An 18,909-nucleotide genomic window follows, 5' to 3' on the forward strand; every position below is an offset into this window, starting at 1 on the left:
GTGTGAACGATTTTCGCTTAGGATGAATTCCCAAGCTGCCACCCGACTCGCAGAAGGGGGGGTTCGTCAAGCCCCTGGACTCCTGTCCCTGCTGCCCCTTGTCTGTCTGTCTGTCTGTCTGTCTGTCTGTCTGTCTGTCTGTCTGTCTGTCTGTCTGTCTGTCTGTCTGTCTGTCTGTCTGTCTGTCTGTCTGTCTGTCTGTCTGTCTGTCTGTCTGTCTGTCTGTCTGTCTGTCTGTCTGTCTGTCTGTCTGTCTGTCTGTCTGTCTGTCTGTCTGTCTGTCTGTCTGTCTGTCTGTCTGTCTGTCTGTCTGTCTGTCTGTCTGTCTGTCTGTCTGTCTGTCTGTCTGTCTGTCTGTCTGTCTGTCTGTCTGTCTGTCTGTCTGTCTGTCTGTCTGTCTGTCTGTCTGTCTGTCTGTCTGTCTGTCTGTCTGTCTGTCTGTCTGTCTGTCTGTCTGTCTGTCTGTCTGTCTGTCTGTCTGTCTGTCTGTCTGTCTGTCTGTCTGTCTGTCTGTCTGTCTGTCTGTCTGTCTGTCTGTCTGTCTGTCTGTCTGTCTGTCTGTCTGTCTGTCTGTCTGTCTGTCTGTCTGTCTGTCTGTCTGTCTGTCTGTCTGTCTGTCTGTCTGTCTGTCTGTCTGTCTGTCTGTCTGTCTGTCTGTCTGTCTGTCTGTCTGTCTGTCTGTCTGTCTGTCTGTCTGTCTGTCTGTCTGTCTGTCTGTCTGTCTGTCTGTCTGTCTGTCTGTCTGTCTGTCTGTCTGTCTGTCTGTCTGTCTGTCTGTCTGTCTGTCTGTCTGTCTGTCTGTCTGTCTGTCTGTCTGTCTGTCTGTCTGTCTGTCTGTCTGTCTGTCTGTCTGTCTGTCTGTCTGTCTGTCTGTCTGTCTGTCTGTCTGTCTGTCTGTCTGTCTGTCTGTCTGTCTGTCTGTCTGTCTGTCTGTCTGTCTGTCTGTCTGTCTGTCTGTCTGTCTGTCTGTCTGTCTGTCTGTCTGTCTGTCTGTCTGTCTGTCTGTCTGTCTGTCTGTCTGTCTGTCTGTCTGTCTGTCTGTCTGTCTGTCTGTCTGTCTGTCTGTCTGTCTGTCTGTCTGTCTGTCTGTCTGTCTGTCTGTCTGTCTGTCTGTCTGTCTGTCTGTCTGTCTGTCTGTCTGTCTGTCTGTCTGTCTGTCTGTCTGTCTGTCTGTCTGTCTGTCTGTCTGTCTGTCTGTCTGTCTGTCTGTCTGTCTGTCTGTCTGTCTGTCTGTCTGTCTGTCTGTCTGTCTGTCTGTCTGTCTGTCTGTCTGTCTGTCTGTCTGTCTGTCTGTCTGTCTGTCTGTCTGTCTGTCTGTCTGTCTGTCTGTCTGTCTGTCTGTCTGTCTGTCTGTCTGTCTGTCTGTCTGTCTGTCTGTCTGTCTGTCTGTCTGTCTGTCTGTCTGTCTGTCTGTCTGTCTGTCTGTCTGTCTGTCTGTCTGTCTGTCTGTCTGTCTGTCTGTCTGTCTGTCTGTCTGTCTGTCTGTCTGTCTGTCTGTCTGTCTGTCTGTCTGTCTGTCTGTCTGTCTGTCTGTCTGTCTGTCTGTCTGTCTGTCTGTCTGTCTGTCTGTCTGTCTGTCTGTCTGTCTGTCTGTCTGTCTGTCTGTCTGTCTGTCTGTCTGTCTGTCTGTCTGTCTGTCTGTCTGTCTGTCTGTCTGTCTGTCTGTCTGTCTGTCTGTCTGTCTGTCTGTCTGTCTGTCTGTCTGTCTGTCTGTCTGTCTGTCTGTCTGTCTGTCTGTCTGTCTGTCTGTCTGTCTGTCTGTCTGTCTGTCTGTCTGTCTGTCTGTCTGTCTGTCTGTCTGTCTGTCTGTCTGTCTGTCTGTCTGTCTGTCTGTCTGTCTGTCTGTCTGTCTGTCTGTCTGTCTGTCTGTCTGTCTGTCTGTCTGTCTGTCTGTCTGTCTGTCTGTCTGTCTGTCTGTCTGTCTGTCTGTCTGTCTGTCTGTCTGTCTGTCTGTCTGTCTGTCTGTCTGTCTGTCTGTCTGTCTGTCTGTCTGTCTGTCTGTCTGTCTGTCTGTCTGTCTGTCTGTCTGTCTGTCTGTCTGTCTGTCTGTCTGTCTGTCTGTCTGTCTGTCTGTCTGTCTGTCTGTCTGTCTGTCTGTCTGTCTGTCTGTCTGTCTGTCTGTCTGTCTGTCTGTCTGTCTGTCTGTCTGTCTGTCTGTCTGTCTGTCTGTCTGTCTGTCTGTCTGTCTGTCTGTCTGTCTGTCTGTCTGTCTGTCTGTCTGTCTGTCTGTCTGTCTGTCTGTCTGTCTGTCTGTCTGTCTGTCTGTCTGTCTGTCTGTCTGTCTGTCGACAGTATGTATATAAATTTAAAATACAATTCAAGCTTCTTTGAGATCGCAAAACCATTCAGAAGAAAGGGGCATTTAAATCTTTCCATTATACATACACCATTACTGACCTTCAGGCTCAGCTGGGGTTTTAGCGCTTCCACCCATCAGGTCTGGCCCATCTTAAACAACTCCTTTTTAAAAGCAGCTTCACGGCTCGATGAACTCACTTTTGTTCCGGACAGACAGATTCAGTGCACGAACAATGTACCTCCATACAATAAATAAAGCCCAGACTTCTTTCTGACCCTGTCCGATGCTATTTGCTTTTGAGTTATGGTGTTCCACGCCTCCTCCATCCAGATCCCAGACAAATGCCAAGCTAGGCTTACAGACTGACTGCCAGTGTTGATGTCGGCGTTTTTTCTTGTTGCTTTGTTCTGCTGAATGACTGGGGTTGGAACTTTTATAACACTTTTTAAAGATTCAAGTTGCAGAATGTCTTAGTTTGTTGATAGATTTCGTCGGTTTTGCGATGTTATCTTCCGGAAATTCTGAGGTTTTTTTTTACAGGAAGACGGAAAAGGATTTACATTGAAGCCATCACTTATGCATTTTGAACAGCATTTTGAGCGACGTTTCTGTGCTACGTTGGTAAATCCATCCAATCGTTTCAATTTCAACATCGCGTCGTCCAGATGCGGTATTGAAACTCACTTGCTATATTCTGCTTCTCGACTATGACGATGACGACGTCGAGTCGTTCCCCATTCCCAGTATCGGTTTATCGATAGCTGCGTGGGAAATTCACACTTCAAGTTCAACATTTTCCTCCTTCCATCCCTTGGTCAGCTAGACAGGGAATCACGTACAGGAAAAGTTTCCCGCTTAAACTCGTAGTATAGTCGTCCAACCACTGCACAACACACCACCGACTAGCATGGATCCGAGGCACGGACCAAGAATTTAACATCCCTTGAGCGACGTGATCGCCCGCCAACCAAGGGAAGTTTTTGCTTCTGGAGAATTGTGTATAAATAAAAGTTTAAGTGCCAATCTCGCCGGGGCGACGACAACGACACCCGATTCCTGGCTGTGACGGCAGCATCCAGCGCAGCGGTGATGACTCTCTGAAATAGCACCTCACACCCCCAACTTCCCCACCGATACTATATTTACGCTCTGGTGTGATGTAAGACGAGGCGAAAGAATCTCGGTGCACAACTTACTGCTTTTCGGTGTAAGCTCCGGGCGTTGTGAAATATATTAAAGACACCCTTTCTAAAGAATTTACGGCATTCATTCACTTCACCGAGTTTTAAGAAACTCTCGTCTAAGCGGTGTTTCCAGCAACAACGACGTCTTTCCAGTTGGATGAATCGTCGAGCTGAAGGAACCCTCTGCAGATGAAACTCTTCCACGGAACCATTCTTGCGTATGGCACATCAAAGGAAGTTGTTATTTGGCTATTGTACTTGACGCAGTATATTTGGGAAGGTATTCATTACCGGCAAAGACATTTCCACATCCTTCACGTTCCACGCATCACTCAATTATTGTTTATGAACCCATATAAACTCAGTCAATTGCCAGGGCCCGCGGCGTAATTGGTCGCAATTGCAAGGTGCTTGCAATTTTTTGTTCAGCCGCTATTCCCCCAGAATTTTAGTAGGGACTCTAGAACTTTTTTCAAAATAATTACTGATAAATCCTTATAGGAATCCCATCAAAGGTTTCTGAGGAAGAGTTTCCGTAGATTTCTTCAGCAACTGCTCCTAGAATGGGAAATTTAGGAAATTCCTTAGCATTTTATCACATAATCCTTCAGGAATACTTGTAAGAATATATTGAGGAACTTATACCGAAATTAGATAGGCAATTTATTCAAAATTCCTCCAAGGATTGTTTCAGGAATTCCACGATGGCTTCCATTTAAAACTTCCTCAGGAATTCTTTATAAATACTACCGAAGACTCCTCAGCCAACACACGATCGCATATACTGTTGAATGGGATGCAAAAGTGAAGGCGATATGCATACACTGTACACGCGGGTGAATAGAAGCATGTACTGTACACATATGGTCTCCATTTTAGCATACTATTCCGCATCATATACGACTTCGTGTTGGCTGGGTACTTTAGTAGTATAAGGATTTCTTAACGAATGTCAGCAAGGGATTATCTCAGAAATTTTTCCTTGGATTCTTTTCAGAATTTCCAAAAATATTTCAGTGGTTTCTAGAATTTCTAGAAGTTTATTTTATATTGAAGCAATTCTTTGAGGGTTACCTGAAGGAATTTCTTCCCCTGAAGTAGTTTCTGAAGTAATCGTTAGAGGAGTTCCTGGAGAAATCCTTGGGGAATACCTGGGGGCAATCCTTGAGACCCTTGGACTCCATGCGAGAGTGTCTAGAAATTTATGAGAAACTATTGGAAACATTAAAGGAAAAAAATCCTGGAAACGTTCCTTAAAAATCCCTGAAGGGATTTCAAAAGACCATCTTTGAGAAATTTCTGAATTGAACCGCGAAGAAATTTTTGAAGTAGGCCATGTTATAAAAAAAGAATCTGTGGGTCCGTGCAGAAATTGCAGACAAATGTACTGGAGGAATTCTTGAATAAATCCTGTGATAAATTTTTGAAGGGATATCTGGAGGATGATCTCACACATGTTCCGGAGAGACTTCTGCAGGAGTTCTTAAAACAATTTCTTGCAAAATGTCTGAAAGGTATAAGTGAATAAAAATCCACAAAGAAATTTACCTAGAGGAATTTCGGAGAAAAATTCAGCTGTAAAATTTTAAATCAAGTCTGGGAAATTATTAAAGGAATCATCAAATGAAATATGCTAAAAAATGATATGTTTAAGGAATCTCTGAAGCAATGCCTGGAAAACTGAAGAGTCCTCGACTGTTATTCCAAAATAAATTTCTTGAGATATTCCTCAGAAAAGAATCTTTGACGAGATTCCTGAATAAAGTCACACAAAAAATCTGAAAGAATCCCTAAAGGGAGGTCCAATAAACATCACGAGAAGTTTATGATATCTGAGGAATATCTGGGGACCTACTGGGAAACTCCATGGAGGAGCTTTCTAATGAATCGGTTGAAAAGCAGTAACATATGAAGAAATAACAGAGAGAATCCCTGGAAAAATTCCTGAAAAGAACCCTAAGGGAATTTACAGAGAAATTAATGAGAGAACATTTCGAAAATCTAGGAAAAAAAATTGGAAAGCATTTCTGCAAACAAATCTGAATTTCTGAAAGAATCGATAGAGGAATTCCGGGATGAATACTCGGATGAACCTCTGCAAAATTTCCTGCAAGAATCTCTTGAAGAATTGTCAAATAAAAAAAAAATAAGTGGAGGAATCTTTGATGAAACGTCTAAAGGAATCGCCACCGTCGGTGAAATGTGTGTCAGCACACACGTTTACTTCTCAAACAGTACAACTGCCAAGCATTGCCAATTGATGAGATTATAAGTTGGTGTCAGATATTCTAAAACACGTGTCGCTGGTGTAGAACTCAATTCCTCGGCTCAATATGAAAAAAAAAATATAAAATGTCCACAGATATTTTATGCTAAATACTGATTGTTATAGATTTATAGGATTATATGTTAGATTTACTGCTGGGACTGTTTCAGGAGCTGTTCCATATATTTTTCAGAGGGTTTAATTTCAGAGATTCCATTATAAATATTTTTCTTACTATAGACCAACATGTGAAAAGGGCGGAACACCCATTGCACGTCTCAGCTTCTTCCGTCTTTACAAGATGTAGTTCAATATATTTATATAAACTTATACCGTTATCAGATAGAGAGGAGTCGGTTCTACTTGTTACTTGCCAGAGATTACACAAATAATTGGAAATACTCCTAGGAGGAACGGGAGAAGTGGAAATTCGCAATGTCTGTAACGCCCTTCTCACATGTCTTCTCATAATTCCTATTGGAATTCGTGGTGAGATTTCTCTAGAAATTCTTGCTACGATTGATCCAGAGATATCTACTACTGCGGCTTCGGGATATTCTCTGGGAAATTGTATGAGAATCCATTCACCTAAGTATATTCCGAGGCATTTTTATGTGATACCTTCAAAATATTTGTTGAAATTCCCTTAGAAACTCCTGCTCTGATTACTTCCGCTTGGAACTTCTGTAAGGATTTCTCCAATAATTCCTCATAGAATTTTTCCAGCAGAATGACCCTGGAATATTCTACACAGGAATACAATCAGGAATTTCGTCAGAGATTCCTTTAGGAACTTCTAGAAATAAACTTATGGAAGCCTTCAGTCATTTCTCCAGAAATTAGTCAAACAATTTATTCTGGAATCCATCAAGAAATTTATTCAGGACTCCACAATAGATTTCCCTATGGGGCTTCTACTATGGATTCCTCGGGGTCCATCTTGAGATTATTCGAGGATTTTATCGTGGTATTCCTACACGACGCTGATACGACCGGTGGTCCTCTACGGATACGAGACATGGATCATGTTCGAGGAGGACCTGCAAGCACTCGAAGTTTTCGAGCGACGCGTGCTAAGGACGCAGAACCCAGCACTCAAACACAGAGACAAATTTCGTTTGAAATAAACATATTTACGATTATTCGGGAAACTGATAAAATATTTAAAACTAAAACTTTAATTTTTAAAACTTACTTAATTAGGTTGTTACAAATATTTATTTTACTTTTTGTCCCACCACTATTTGGCTGGTCGAGGAGGGGGGATGAAAATAATAAAGCATTTATTGTGAAAAAAATTAAAAACTCATCGGATTTGTTAAAGAATATTCAGCAAGACCCGATATTTTTATAAATATTTTTCATGTGCCCCCTCAAAATGCGAAATTTAGTTAAACATTTTTGAAGGCCCCCCCCCTTTGGTGGAGAGACAAAAAGTCAAAAATAAATTTGTATCAGCCTTCCATATTGAAGAAATAAACAAAACTAGTTTTGCTCAAACAGCATCAATTTAGACAAGGAATCATAATACCCTCGCTTTATGCACCATTTCATTGCAGAAACGGAGAACTGACCTTCTCAGCATATTAAAATTCAGCTCATAACTACAAATCTAGTACTTCACCGATCTGTCCTATTGATTTAGAATAGAATAAAACGAGTTTTTTTAAAGCTGGCAGCACTGATGAACTTTAAATAAAAATCTGAATGTATAATTCACTACAATTGGCATAGTGTTCATGTTCATTGTAGTTTAAAGTAACGTAACACAATATCAGCAAGTTTACCTTGAGCACTTTGAGTCTTTGTAAAATTTGGTTCTTCAAAATTATTTCTGCAACTGGCGACACTGCATAATGTTAAAAATCGGTCAAAACGATTTTGAAACAACATATCCAATTCGGTTGTGCAGTTAAGATTATGTAGAAGTCAAGCGGTATCTTTGGCGTCATTTTAAAATACAGATTTTTTTTACGTTATTTAATTACACAATTTTTGTAGCTGGCAACACTGCTCGTGTAAATTCAAACATAGCTCAATATCACAGATCCGGTGTGAGATAAGCCATTCGAATGTTCAACAATGTTGTAGTACGCCTCAAGTGCGGGTCATTGTTACGCATTGCGACACAAAACATTTATTATTGTTGGCATCACTGATCAAACAGATTCAAATATAGTTCAATATCTCAGATATGGTGTGACGACATAGGCAATTTGAATGTTCGACAATGTTGTAGTGTACCTTAAGTGCATGGTTTCACATTGCGACACAAATAATTTGTTATTGATGGCAACACTGATTTTGCAGATTTATAAATAGCTCAATTCAGGTCCGATTCGATCATCTAGGTAACTCCAAAAGAATCACCCCAGTTAATCGGAATTTACGGATAATCGAGCCATACTTTTTTTTATTTATTATTCAATCAAAAACAGATCGATAAACATAGAAGATAAGTTGTGTGATAATATAGTGCTTAAATTCAACGGCTGACAATATTGTTATCACATATTTTAAGAATGGAAATTTAGTGGAGAATTAACACATCAAAAATAATTCTTGTTGTTTATTTTTAATTTCCTGCAGCTTTTGACATGTTGACATCCAAAATTGTCCAAAAAAAGCAAACGATTATTTGACACCCGGATAATCGAGATGTTTTTGGTGGATAATCGAGCTCCCGGATAATCGCGTCCAACCTGTATCTCAGATCCGGTATGGGATAGACAAATTAGCGGTAAAATCACCAGAATGTTGTTGTCCTGAACAACTTCGCCGAAGACGACACATTTCTATATGATTTGGATGACTATTTCGTCAAAAGTCTAAATTTTTAATAGAAAACTAGCGCTATCTATGGTTTTAATTCAATTAAAATTAATTGGTGAATAATCAGAATATTCTTGTCCTTGCTTACAAATGTGTCGAAGACGACACATTTCTATCTGCTTTCGTTAACGAGATAAAGAAGTTTAAAACTTTACTTGAAAACTAGCGTCACCTTGCGGTGAAATCACCAATTAATTGGTGAATAACCAGAATGTTCTTGTCCTTCTGAACAACTTTGCCGAAGACGACGCTTTTCTATCTGCTCTCGATAGAGAAGTTGATACTTCACTTGATAACTGGCAACACCCCAGTTAATTGACGGTCTTATGTAGATCGATCAGTGTTGTCATCTGAGGTCGTAATTCCAAAAAGTGAATGGCCTGGCCACACGTGATAGCTCTTGGTCAGTACTCAAACTTTGCCGATGTAGAAGGTAAACTAGCATCTAGTGCACGTGTTCCCAACCGGTGGTCCGCAGCCCCAGGGAAGGGGAGGGGGGGGGGGTTGTGTGGGGGTGTCGTGAAGCCAGTCCAGGGGGGCTGCGATGTTAACAAACAAATTGTTAAATTTTTATTTTACTTTGTGCACATTTTTAATTTTTAATTTTGTACACCGTCACCTTCAAAAGCCACAATTTGAGGAATAATATTTCAGAATAAAATACCTTCAGGATGGTCATGAGTTCGATCCCAGCCCCCGCACTTGCAATTTTTCGTCCGTTAATCCTCCCCCCGAGAGCGACTGACCCTGACACCTGACCCTCTTCTTAGCATATGCTCAAACGGACCCGGAAACTTGGATATCGGCTAACGGCAACTCATAATGGACCCTACCAACCGCCCCCCGGACTGGAAAACGAACAAGAGCCACACATCAACATCCTCGTGCTCATCATTCTACACTCCCGTGCAAAAGTTTGGGGTCAACCCACACTGTTTCCAAAGGCCCAATTTCGTGATCGAAATTGTTTTGGGCATGAAAAATTGATTTTAGAGATTTGGTGTCTTCGAAGAAGTTGTTTGGTATTTCAGAGCCATTCTTTTGGAAGTATAACTAATGTGATTAATCCACCTAAAAGTGAGATAGAAATTCAATTTTTTTCGTAAGTGAAGATAGCGTGTTTATGTCTTCAGCAAAGTTGTAGAAAATGTCATTTTGAGAAAACTTGCCGAACAAACTTTTGCTCTATCTGCTCAATTTCTAGAGATATGGGCCATTATTTATGAATGGCCCCTTAAATCAGTTTTTTTGTTGTAACTTTTTCCAGACATTTTTGGCAATTTTAAAATGTTCTACAAAGTTATTTAGTATGACAAAATACGTGTTTCTTCAGAAGACGCCAATATTGTATCTATGATAGTTTTTGAGATATTCAATAATTTATTTAAAAAATAGCCTTTTTTACGGCTTTGTGACATTTACAGAGGCAAAATGGGGCAAGATTTTTCAACTAAATATGAAAGAAGTTTATAATAGGTGTAAATTTTGTTTCAACTCAGGCTGGACACTTACTTCCATGACAGCAAAATTGAGCTGTGAAATATTTTAGTTCGTAACTGAAATTTTCGAAAAACTCAAAAAGTATTGAAGATAGAACTTTGTCGTCTTTAAAGAAAACATGTATTTTATCATATACAGGGGATGGCCAAAATGTTTGGGATAGGCAACTTTTTTTCTCCCACAAAAAAATTCAACATGCTGTAACTTTTCATAGAGTGCATCAAAAAATCTCAAATTTTGACTGTTTGTCAACCTATTATATGTGCATCATTGGTACAAATTTGGGCTCGATTGATTAATTTTTCGCGAAATTAGAACCGTTCGCGTAAAACACTATTTTTTAGACAACTACTTTTTGAAGTGTCATATCTCGGAAACCAGTGAACCGAATTGAATGAATTTTTTAACGTTTATCAACAATATATTGATACTTAATACGACGTTATAAAATGTAATATTTTCTCACGGCGAATTAAGTTATACCGGGTTAAAATTTTTACCCATATACTGGAAAATAAGTAAAATTTACAATACCACACACAAATTATTAAATGTGTTCTTCCTTCATTCTAAATAGGCTCTAATATATCTGATTAGAGTTAATTTGAGAACAGAAGTGGAAAATCTTTGGATATCAGCACTAAAATTTATTGACATTGATGTAAAAAAATTACATTTTTTCGAGAAAAGTCCAAGAAGTGTCAATCTATGATAACTTTTTTCAACGTTTAAATAGTGTGTGAAGCATTTACATATTGTTAGTGTACGTTCAAAATTTCATTCAAGTCGGTTCACTGGTTTCCGAGATATGACAGCTTAAAAATGAGTTGTCTAAAAAAAGGTGTTTTACCCGAACGGTACTAACTTTGTGAAATATTAATCAATCGAGCCCAAAGTTGTACCAATGATGCACATATAATAGGTTGACAAACAGACAAAATTTGAGATTTTTTGATGCACTCTATGAAAAGTTATAGCATGTTGAACTTTTTTGTGAGAGAAAAAAAGTTGCCTATCCCAAACATTTTGGCCATCCCCTGTATAATAACTTCGTAGAACATTTAAAAATTCCTAAGAATGTCTGAAAAAAGTTACAATGAAAAAACTGATATTTAGGGGTCGTTTTCAGGAAATGACCCATATCTTTCAAAATGGAGCATATAGAACAAAAGTTTGTTCGGCAAGTTTTCTTATATTGATATTTCCTACAACTTTCCTGAAGACATCAGTATACTATATTCACATATGGTAAACACTGAATTTTCATCTCACTACTAGGTGAATTGATCACAAAAGTAATACTATCAAAAGAAGGATTCTTGTCTATCAAACAACTTCTTGCAACAAACTTTTGTCCTATCTGTTCCGTTTTGTAAGATATGGGTCATTTTCTGTTAACGATTTTCAAGGTCATTTTCTGTTAGGAATTTTTAAATTTTCTACAAACTTATTATATATGATGAAATGCATGTTTTCTTTGAAGACGACAAAGTTCTATCTTCAAAACTTTTTTAATTTTTTGAAAATTTCAGTTACGAACTAAAATATTTCATAGCTCAATTTTACTGTCAAGGAAGCAAGTGCCCAGCCTGAGTTGAAACGAAAATTTACACCTATTATAAACTTCTTTCATTGAAAAATCTTGCCCCATTTTGCCTCTCTAAATGTCACAAAACTGTAAAAAAGGCTACTTTTCAAAATAAATTAGTAAATATCTCAAAAACTATCATAGATACAATGTTGCCGTCTTCAGAAGAAACACGTATTTTGTCGTATTAAATAACTTTGTAGAACATTTGAACATTCCCAAAAATGTCTGGAAAAAGTTACAACAAAAAACTAATTTTAAGGGGCCATTCAGAAATAATAGCCCATATTTCTAGAAATTGAGCAGATAGAGCAAAAGTTTGTTCGGCAAGTTTTCTCATAACGACATTTTCTACAATTTTGCTGAAGACATAAACACGCTAGCTTCACATACGAAAAAAATCGAATTTCTATCTCACTTTTAGGTGGATTAATCACATTAGTGATACTTCCAAAAGAAGGGCTCTGAAATACCAAACAACTTCTTCGAAGACACCAAATCTCTAAAATCATTTTTTCATGCCCAAAACAATTTCGATCACGAAATTGGGCCTTTGGAAACAGTGTGCAACTCCTCAAAAACATGGACATGTTTTTCGGTCATAGCTCAGTCATCTTTCATTTAATCCACTCTTGCTTAGACTCTATCGAAAGATAAAGGGTACTTCGTAGGTACTTTTCACAAATTTTATATGGAATTTTTAGCATAAAAACTTTACCTAAACTTACATGTTTTTCCTAAATCTGTACGAAAACTTGGTTTTCCGTGTAATTCAAAATTGGTTCGACCAAATTTTGAAATGAAAGTTGCATTAGAACCCTATTTCTATACTCTATGAGAGCCATTCATTATATTTTAGTGGAAAATTTCATAACATAATTTAAATTATCGAGTTAGGTTTACACGTCACCGTGCAGAAATTTGGTGTAATCTGAGTCGGATTTTTATTCAAATCGTCATTTTTTTGTACAACTCCAATTTTTTTCCCTTGATAGTTGAAAGGCAAGACACAGCAATGGTTATGGAATGTTTATAAACTAACTTCTTGACTAAGTTACACTCTTAAGGTAGAAAATGGTTTGAAGCAGGTAGCGGTGCTCTCACGTGCGTGTGATGCGACCATGCCTAGGCGAGTCCACCCTAGAAATGGGAGGCCACCGGCTTACTGGTGGACCGACGCGATTGCGGACCTGCGCCGCGCCTGCCTACGGGCTAGGCGGCGGGTGCAGCGAGCACGATCAGAGGAAGAGCGAAACGAACGGCGGGTGGTGTTCGCCGCTGCAAAAGCCGCGCTCAAGACCGAGATAAGAGCAAGCAAAAAGGCCTGCTTTGAGGGTCTCTGTCAGAGTGCCAATACGAACCCGTGGGGTGACGCCTACAGGATCGTTATGGCCAAGACGAGAGGTGTGATGGCTCCTACAGAGCAATCTCCAGAGATGTTGGAGGGCATCTTTGGAGGACTTTTTCCGCGTCATGATCCTGGTCCTTGGCCTCCTTTCGTAGGACAGCCGGGGACTGGGGCTGGCGATGAGGAAAGGGTCACCGATGTGGAACTTGCGGGGATAGCTAAGTCCCTTAGCGTAGGTAAGGCCCCAGGTCCGGACGGAGTTCCGAACCTGGCCTTAAAAGTAGCTATTGCAGAAGCTCCCGAGATGTTCAGGTCTGCTATGCAGAAATGCCTGGACGAGGGAGTTTTTACAGAAGCTTGGAAGAGGCAGAGCCTGGTACTATTGCCAAAGGCGGGGAAACCACCCGGAGACCCGTCGGCATATAGACCAATATGCTTGATTGACACGGCGGGGAAGGTGCTCGAAAAGATCATCCTCAATAGAATGTTGAGGTTCACTGAGGGCGTAAATGGTCTCTCGAGCAACCAGTATGGCTTCCGGAAGGGGAGGTCCACCGTAGACGCTATCTTGTCGGTTACAAAAACCGCCGAGAAAGCACTCGAGCCTAAGAGGAGGGGAATTCGCTTCTGCGGGGTAGTGACTCTGGATGTAAGGAATGCATTTAATAGCGCCAGTTGGGCTGCTATTGCCGATGCGCTCTTGCGTCTGGGGATACCGGAGTACTTGTACAAGATTCTCGGAAGGTACTTCCAGAATCGCGTACTAGTTTACGACACGGAGGTGGGTCGGAAGTGCTTTCACATAACCTCAGCAGTCCCGCAAGGTTCCATCCTGGGTCCGGTGTTATGGAATGTCATGTACGACGAGGTGTTGAGGTTGGAATACCCAGTGGGAGTGGTGATTGTCGGATTTGCCGACGATATTACGCTCGAAGTCTACGGTGAAACGATCGAGGAGGTGAAGTTGACTACCGACCACTCGATCAAGGTTGTGGAGGCGTGGATGCGGTCCAGGAAACTGGAGCTGGCTCACCACAAGACAGAGGTGACGGTTGTTAACAACCTGAAGTCGGAGCAGCAGACGGAGATCAGTGTAGGAGAGTGCACTATCCTGTCAAAGCGCTCCGTCAAACACTTGGGCGTGATGATCGACGATAAGCTTATCTTCGGTAGCCACGTCGATTATGCCTGTAAAAGAGCCTCCACAGCTATTGCGGCACTGTCCCGGATGATGTCCAATAGCTCAGCGGTGTACGCCAGTAAGCGCAAGCTTCTGGCTAGTGTTGCTACGTCCATACTTAGGTATGGCGGCCCGGCGTGGGGTACCGCGCTAAGTACTGAATGCTACCGACGGAAGCTGGAAAGTACTTACAGGCTTATGTGTCTGAGGGTTGCAAGCGCGTACCGTACCGTGTCACACGACGCTCTCTGTGTCATTACTGGTATGGTGCCTATCAGCATTCTTATCAGTGAGGACACGGAGTGCTTCGAAATGCGCGGCACAAGAGGCATACGCAAGACTGTCAGGATGGCCTCTATGGTCAAATGGCAGCGCGCGTGGGACAGTTCCACCAAAGGAAGGTGGACCCATAGGTTGATACCGAGGGTAGATAGTTGGATTAATAGGCGCCATGGGAAAGTTACATTCCACCTGACACAGGTCCTTACAGGTCATGGTTGCTTCCGACAGTATCTACACCGTTTCGGGCATGCGGATTCTCCCGAATGCCCAGTGTGCAATGGTTTAGAGGAAACGGCGGAACACGTTTTGTTCGTGTGCCCGCGTTTTCGCACAATGCGTGACCGCATGCTTGCCACATGCGGGGAGGACACAACTCCGGACAACTTGGTCCAGAGAATGTGTAGGGATGAGATTAGCTGGAATGCCGTTTCAACGGCTATCAATCACCCATATCGTCTGGGAGCTACAGAGGAGGTGGCGCGTGGACTCGGAGAATGGCTAGTCCAGATGCAGTACAAGAGGTGTTCCAGGGGTTCGAAGTCGGCTTCGTAGGTCATACCGGTGCTCTGCGGTCGAGATCGACCCTTACAGCGATTAAGTGGCCGCGGAGAGGAAGTCCCGGTAGCGGTGCTGTCAGTCTACTGGGTTGGATCTGAGCCCGCGGTTGGAAAGGGGTCCCCGGCAAGGGTCGGGGTAGGTGAGACTCTGCTGTCTGCAACCTACGGATGTATCTGATAGATCCTGAAGGGTAGTAATACTCTTCCTTTGCGGGCAGGTCAGATCGGGTTGCATGTGGGCATCAGTTCTTGATGTCCGCTCAGCAGTAGGGCGCGGGCGGGGTTGACCCTGCCCGCCTTCCGAGGACAAAGGGAGTGGCGAGGACCACTCGGGAAACTGGCTGAGCGCCAGCAGGCTATCGTGATGGACTCTCCAAAGCGAGTCATCGATGTTCGTTGCTGCTAGGCTACGGCAGCTAACCTTGAGGGTGCGATATGCACTAGCCCCTCTCTGAAGCAATACCTTCTTGGTGGTTCCGGAGAGACGTAGGGTTTGGCGACCATAGGAATGTGTTTTAGTGGGTGGAGGAGAGAGTAGTCCTGGCTTCTACCGGCGTTGTAGAAGACGACCTTAACCCACACTACCCTAACCTTCCTGTTAGGGTGTCTGATGAGCAGATTTATCCCCCTATGGTTTAGAAGTAAAAAAAAATGGTTTGAAGCACTTTTTGAAAAATATAGTAAAAATTTCCAGTTGGTCCAGTAAGCATAGGCGATACGTTACTTTGTATAAATACTACTGCCTATAGACCTGAAGTTCGGGACTCCAAGATAATTTGGATATTATGAAATATCCTAATGTTGTCGAAGAATGGCCCCTTTTCTCAAGAAAAATGAACTGAACAAATAAATTCAGCGTACTGACTGCAATAGCCTAAAAATTACATCATGAGAAACATAAGTCGAGGACATGTAGATTAGAAGGAAAACAATATAAATACATCAAGAAGACGATGCATGAAAAGAAGCTCTATCAAAACATGATGACAACTTAAAATGACCACATGGTAAGCACTTCGAGATCAAAGCAATGCAATACTCTATCAAATTTCTTACTCTTAAGTAAAAAAACCCAACTCACTTTTCTCGTTTCGGTCTATCCTCGGGGCTGTCATCTTTCATGAACGATGGCTGCAGGCTGAAGCGCCTCCTCAGATGTCGGCCCTTCATTTTGGAACAGCACCGGCTCGTTGGCCCACTTCACTTCCTTCCACACCGAAGTCCCACTTGCTCCTGCTCGTCCTGCTGCTAGCACACACAAACGGACACCACTCCGACGTTGGTCAATCGCCTCGGGGGAGGAAGTCTTACCGAAAAAAAGCCAAAGTTTCTTTAGTGTCTCTCGTACAGCCTCTCCTCTGCCTCTCCAGTCAGTCAGCCAGTGGCTTGTGGAAATAATTATTACTCCGTTGGAGGCTTTGATCAAGTTGCTTCGAAGGATCTCTAAACCCTAGGGGTTTTATCTAGCCAGAACTAGGCGAGCTGGCGTGGGTGTTCGCGCGCCACAGTTTCACTTGACTCGGCTTTCCTGGCTGGATAGCAGCCGAAGCAGCACCCGGGAAGGACTTTTTCCCAGCGATGAAAGTTGGCCGGTCTGAAATAAATGGGGATGAAAAGAGGATTATTAGGGCGGTGTTTATGTGCTTTTATGTGACTGCAGTCCGCCCGTCGCCGACGACGACGACGATGACGACGATGAAAGACCACGGGTGGTCCCGGCGGACTGCGGTGGTTTATACGAGAGTGGTAACTTTCGGCTTCGTCTGGGTGGTGTAGTGAGTGTTTTATCGTCGGTGGGGAAGGAAGACATTAGAGAGGCACCACCTCCGAAGCGCAGAGGATGAGAGGCTCATTTGATGTGCCTTTTGTTAGTCAGCAAATTAATGAAAACTCAATTATGCCAATGTTTATGAGGATCTTGATGGGGATTTTGCTTTTCTCCGGATGCTTAAGGGAATGTGTTTGTTTCGTTCTTTTTTTATTGCGACGTGCGTGGGAGATGCTTGTAGGATGTTGTACTTCGTGCCCTGATAGAATCCAACACGCTAATGACAACACATTATGCAATATGGTGATGTACTTGTTTGAAGAGCGCTTTTTATGAGCCCTTCAATATCTGAGGTAATCGTATCGTAAAATCTACCTTATTTAAATATTTCTACATTAAATAAGGACAAATTTGAAGTATTATTTCGCCATCATAATATTCAGTTTACGGTAGCAGCATTCACGATGCATTCACTATCAGTCTAATTTTCGCTGCTTGGCGTCGTCCGGTTGTTTCAGTCGCTCTAGGTTGTACCGTGGTGGTCGCCGGTACCGTACATCGTTGATGACGGAGAGTTTTGGGCGCAGTTTGACCATCACCAGATAGTGGTCGAAGTCGATGTTGGCGCCACGAGAGGGGGCTGTCCATAAACCACGTTGTCCCGGGGGGGTTGGCCAATGACCATTTTGTATGGACAAATAAAAAATTTTGTGTGGACTAATGACCACGCGGGGGGGGGTTGGGTTGCAAAGTCCCAAAAACATGACCACGTGGTTTATGGACGGCCCCTAGGTCCTGACGTCGATAATGTCGGAGAAGTGCCATCCGTCAATCATAACGTGGTCGATTTGAGATTCCGTTTGCTTTGGTGATCTTCAGGTGTAACGATACGGGACGCTGTGTTGGAAAAAGGTGCTACGTATGGCCATATTTTTGGAGGCGGCGAAGTCAATGAGTCGCAGGCCGTTTTCGTTCGTCTGCTGGTGGGCGCTGAACTTAACAATCGTCGGCTGAATTCCTCCTCCTAGCCTACCTGAGCGTTCAAATCTCCTATGATGATCTTGACGTCGTGGCTTGGGCAGCGATCGTACTCGCGTTCGAGCTGCGCGTAAAATGCGTCCTTGTCATCACCAGTACTTCCGGAGTGTGGGCTGTGCACGTTTATTATGCTGAAGTTGAAGAATCGGCCCTTGATCCTCAACCTGGACATTCTTTCGTCGATCGGCCACCAACCGATCACGCGCCTCTGCATGTCGCCCATCACTATAAAAGCTGTTCCCAGCTCACGTGTGTGGCCGCAACTCTGGTAGATGGTATGATTACCTCTAAACGTTCGCACCATAGATCCTGTCCAACACACCTCCTGCAGCGCTACGATTCCGAACCCGCGGTCCTTCAGTATATCGGCGAGTATGCGGGTGCTCCCGATGAAGTTGAGAGATCTGCAGTTCCACGTACCGAGCTTCCAATCGCAAGTCCCTTTTCGTCGCTGTGGTCGTCGCCATTGGTATCGGTTCGCATTCTTCTTGTCATAATTTTTCGGTGCTAGCCTTTTTACGGCTGTTTCGCGGGGCCTGACACCAACCCACTAACCCCGGGAACTGGGCTTACCTTCCCGGAAGCTACGGGTTCTGCATTGGCATTTCCTCCAACTACAGTGCTAAATAGCTAGGCTCGAGCGCCAGTCTTCGCCGGGGGTGGTGTTTTTAATGGGCGCCCAGGAGATAATATTTTACCTGAGCTTCCACCCCCCAATACGAAAACTAACCTTCTGTTAAAAAAGTTCTTCTACAAAACACGCACGAACTTGTTCTCTAAAAATGTTTCTTTGACAGTTAAACAATATCTTTGGTTGGATTTCGTAAGACGCGTGCGCATACTAAGTGCAACGTGCAGTTAACTTATTTTGCAACGGAGCGAAAGCGTCGACGAATGTGTATTAGGGGAAGGTAGGGTAATATGCACCCCCTAAGCAAATATAGCTAAGATTAAGATGATTTATGGGTGTCTAGCGTTTTGAAGGTTAGTTTACTTATTTGACCAAGATACGCCAACTTCTGGCCCTCGTGATATCAATTTTACCGAATAAAATTAACAATTCAAAA

The 18,909-nt window shown here is 42.7% G+C and overlaps 1 protein-coding gene across 2 annotated transcripts in view; it reads right to left on the reverse strand.

Moving 5' to 3' along the window:
* Nucleotides 1–18,909, reverse strand: part of LOC109409873 (GTP-binding protein Di-Ras2) — a 539,614-nt gene that overhangs the window by 47,180 nt on the left and 473,525 nt on the right. For both annotated transcript variants that reach the window (XM_062855754.1, XM_062855755.1), the window contains exon 4: nt 16,118–16,630. In XM_062855754.1, coding sequence (XP_062711738.1) covers nt 16,118–16,206 — 89 coding nt within the window. In that variant the 5' untranslated portion in view covers nt 16,207–16,630. The remainder of the gene's footprint in view (nt 1–16,117; nt 16,631–18,909) is intronic.

The sequence above is a fragment of the Aedes albopictus genome, chromosome 3, assembly GCF_035046485.1.
Source record: "Aedes albopictus strain Foshan chromosome 3, AalbF5, whole genome shotgun sequence".
Classification (NCBI taxonomy): domain Eukaryota; kingdom Metazoa; phylum Arthropoda; class Insecta; order Diptera; family Culicidae; genus Aedes; species Aedes albopictus.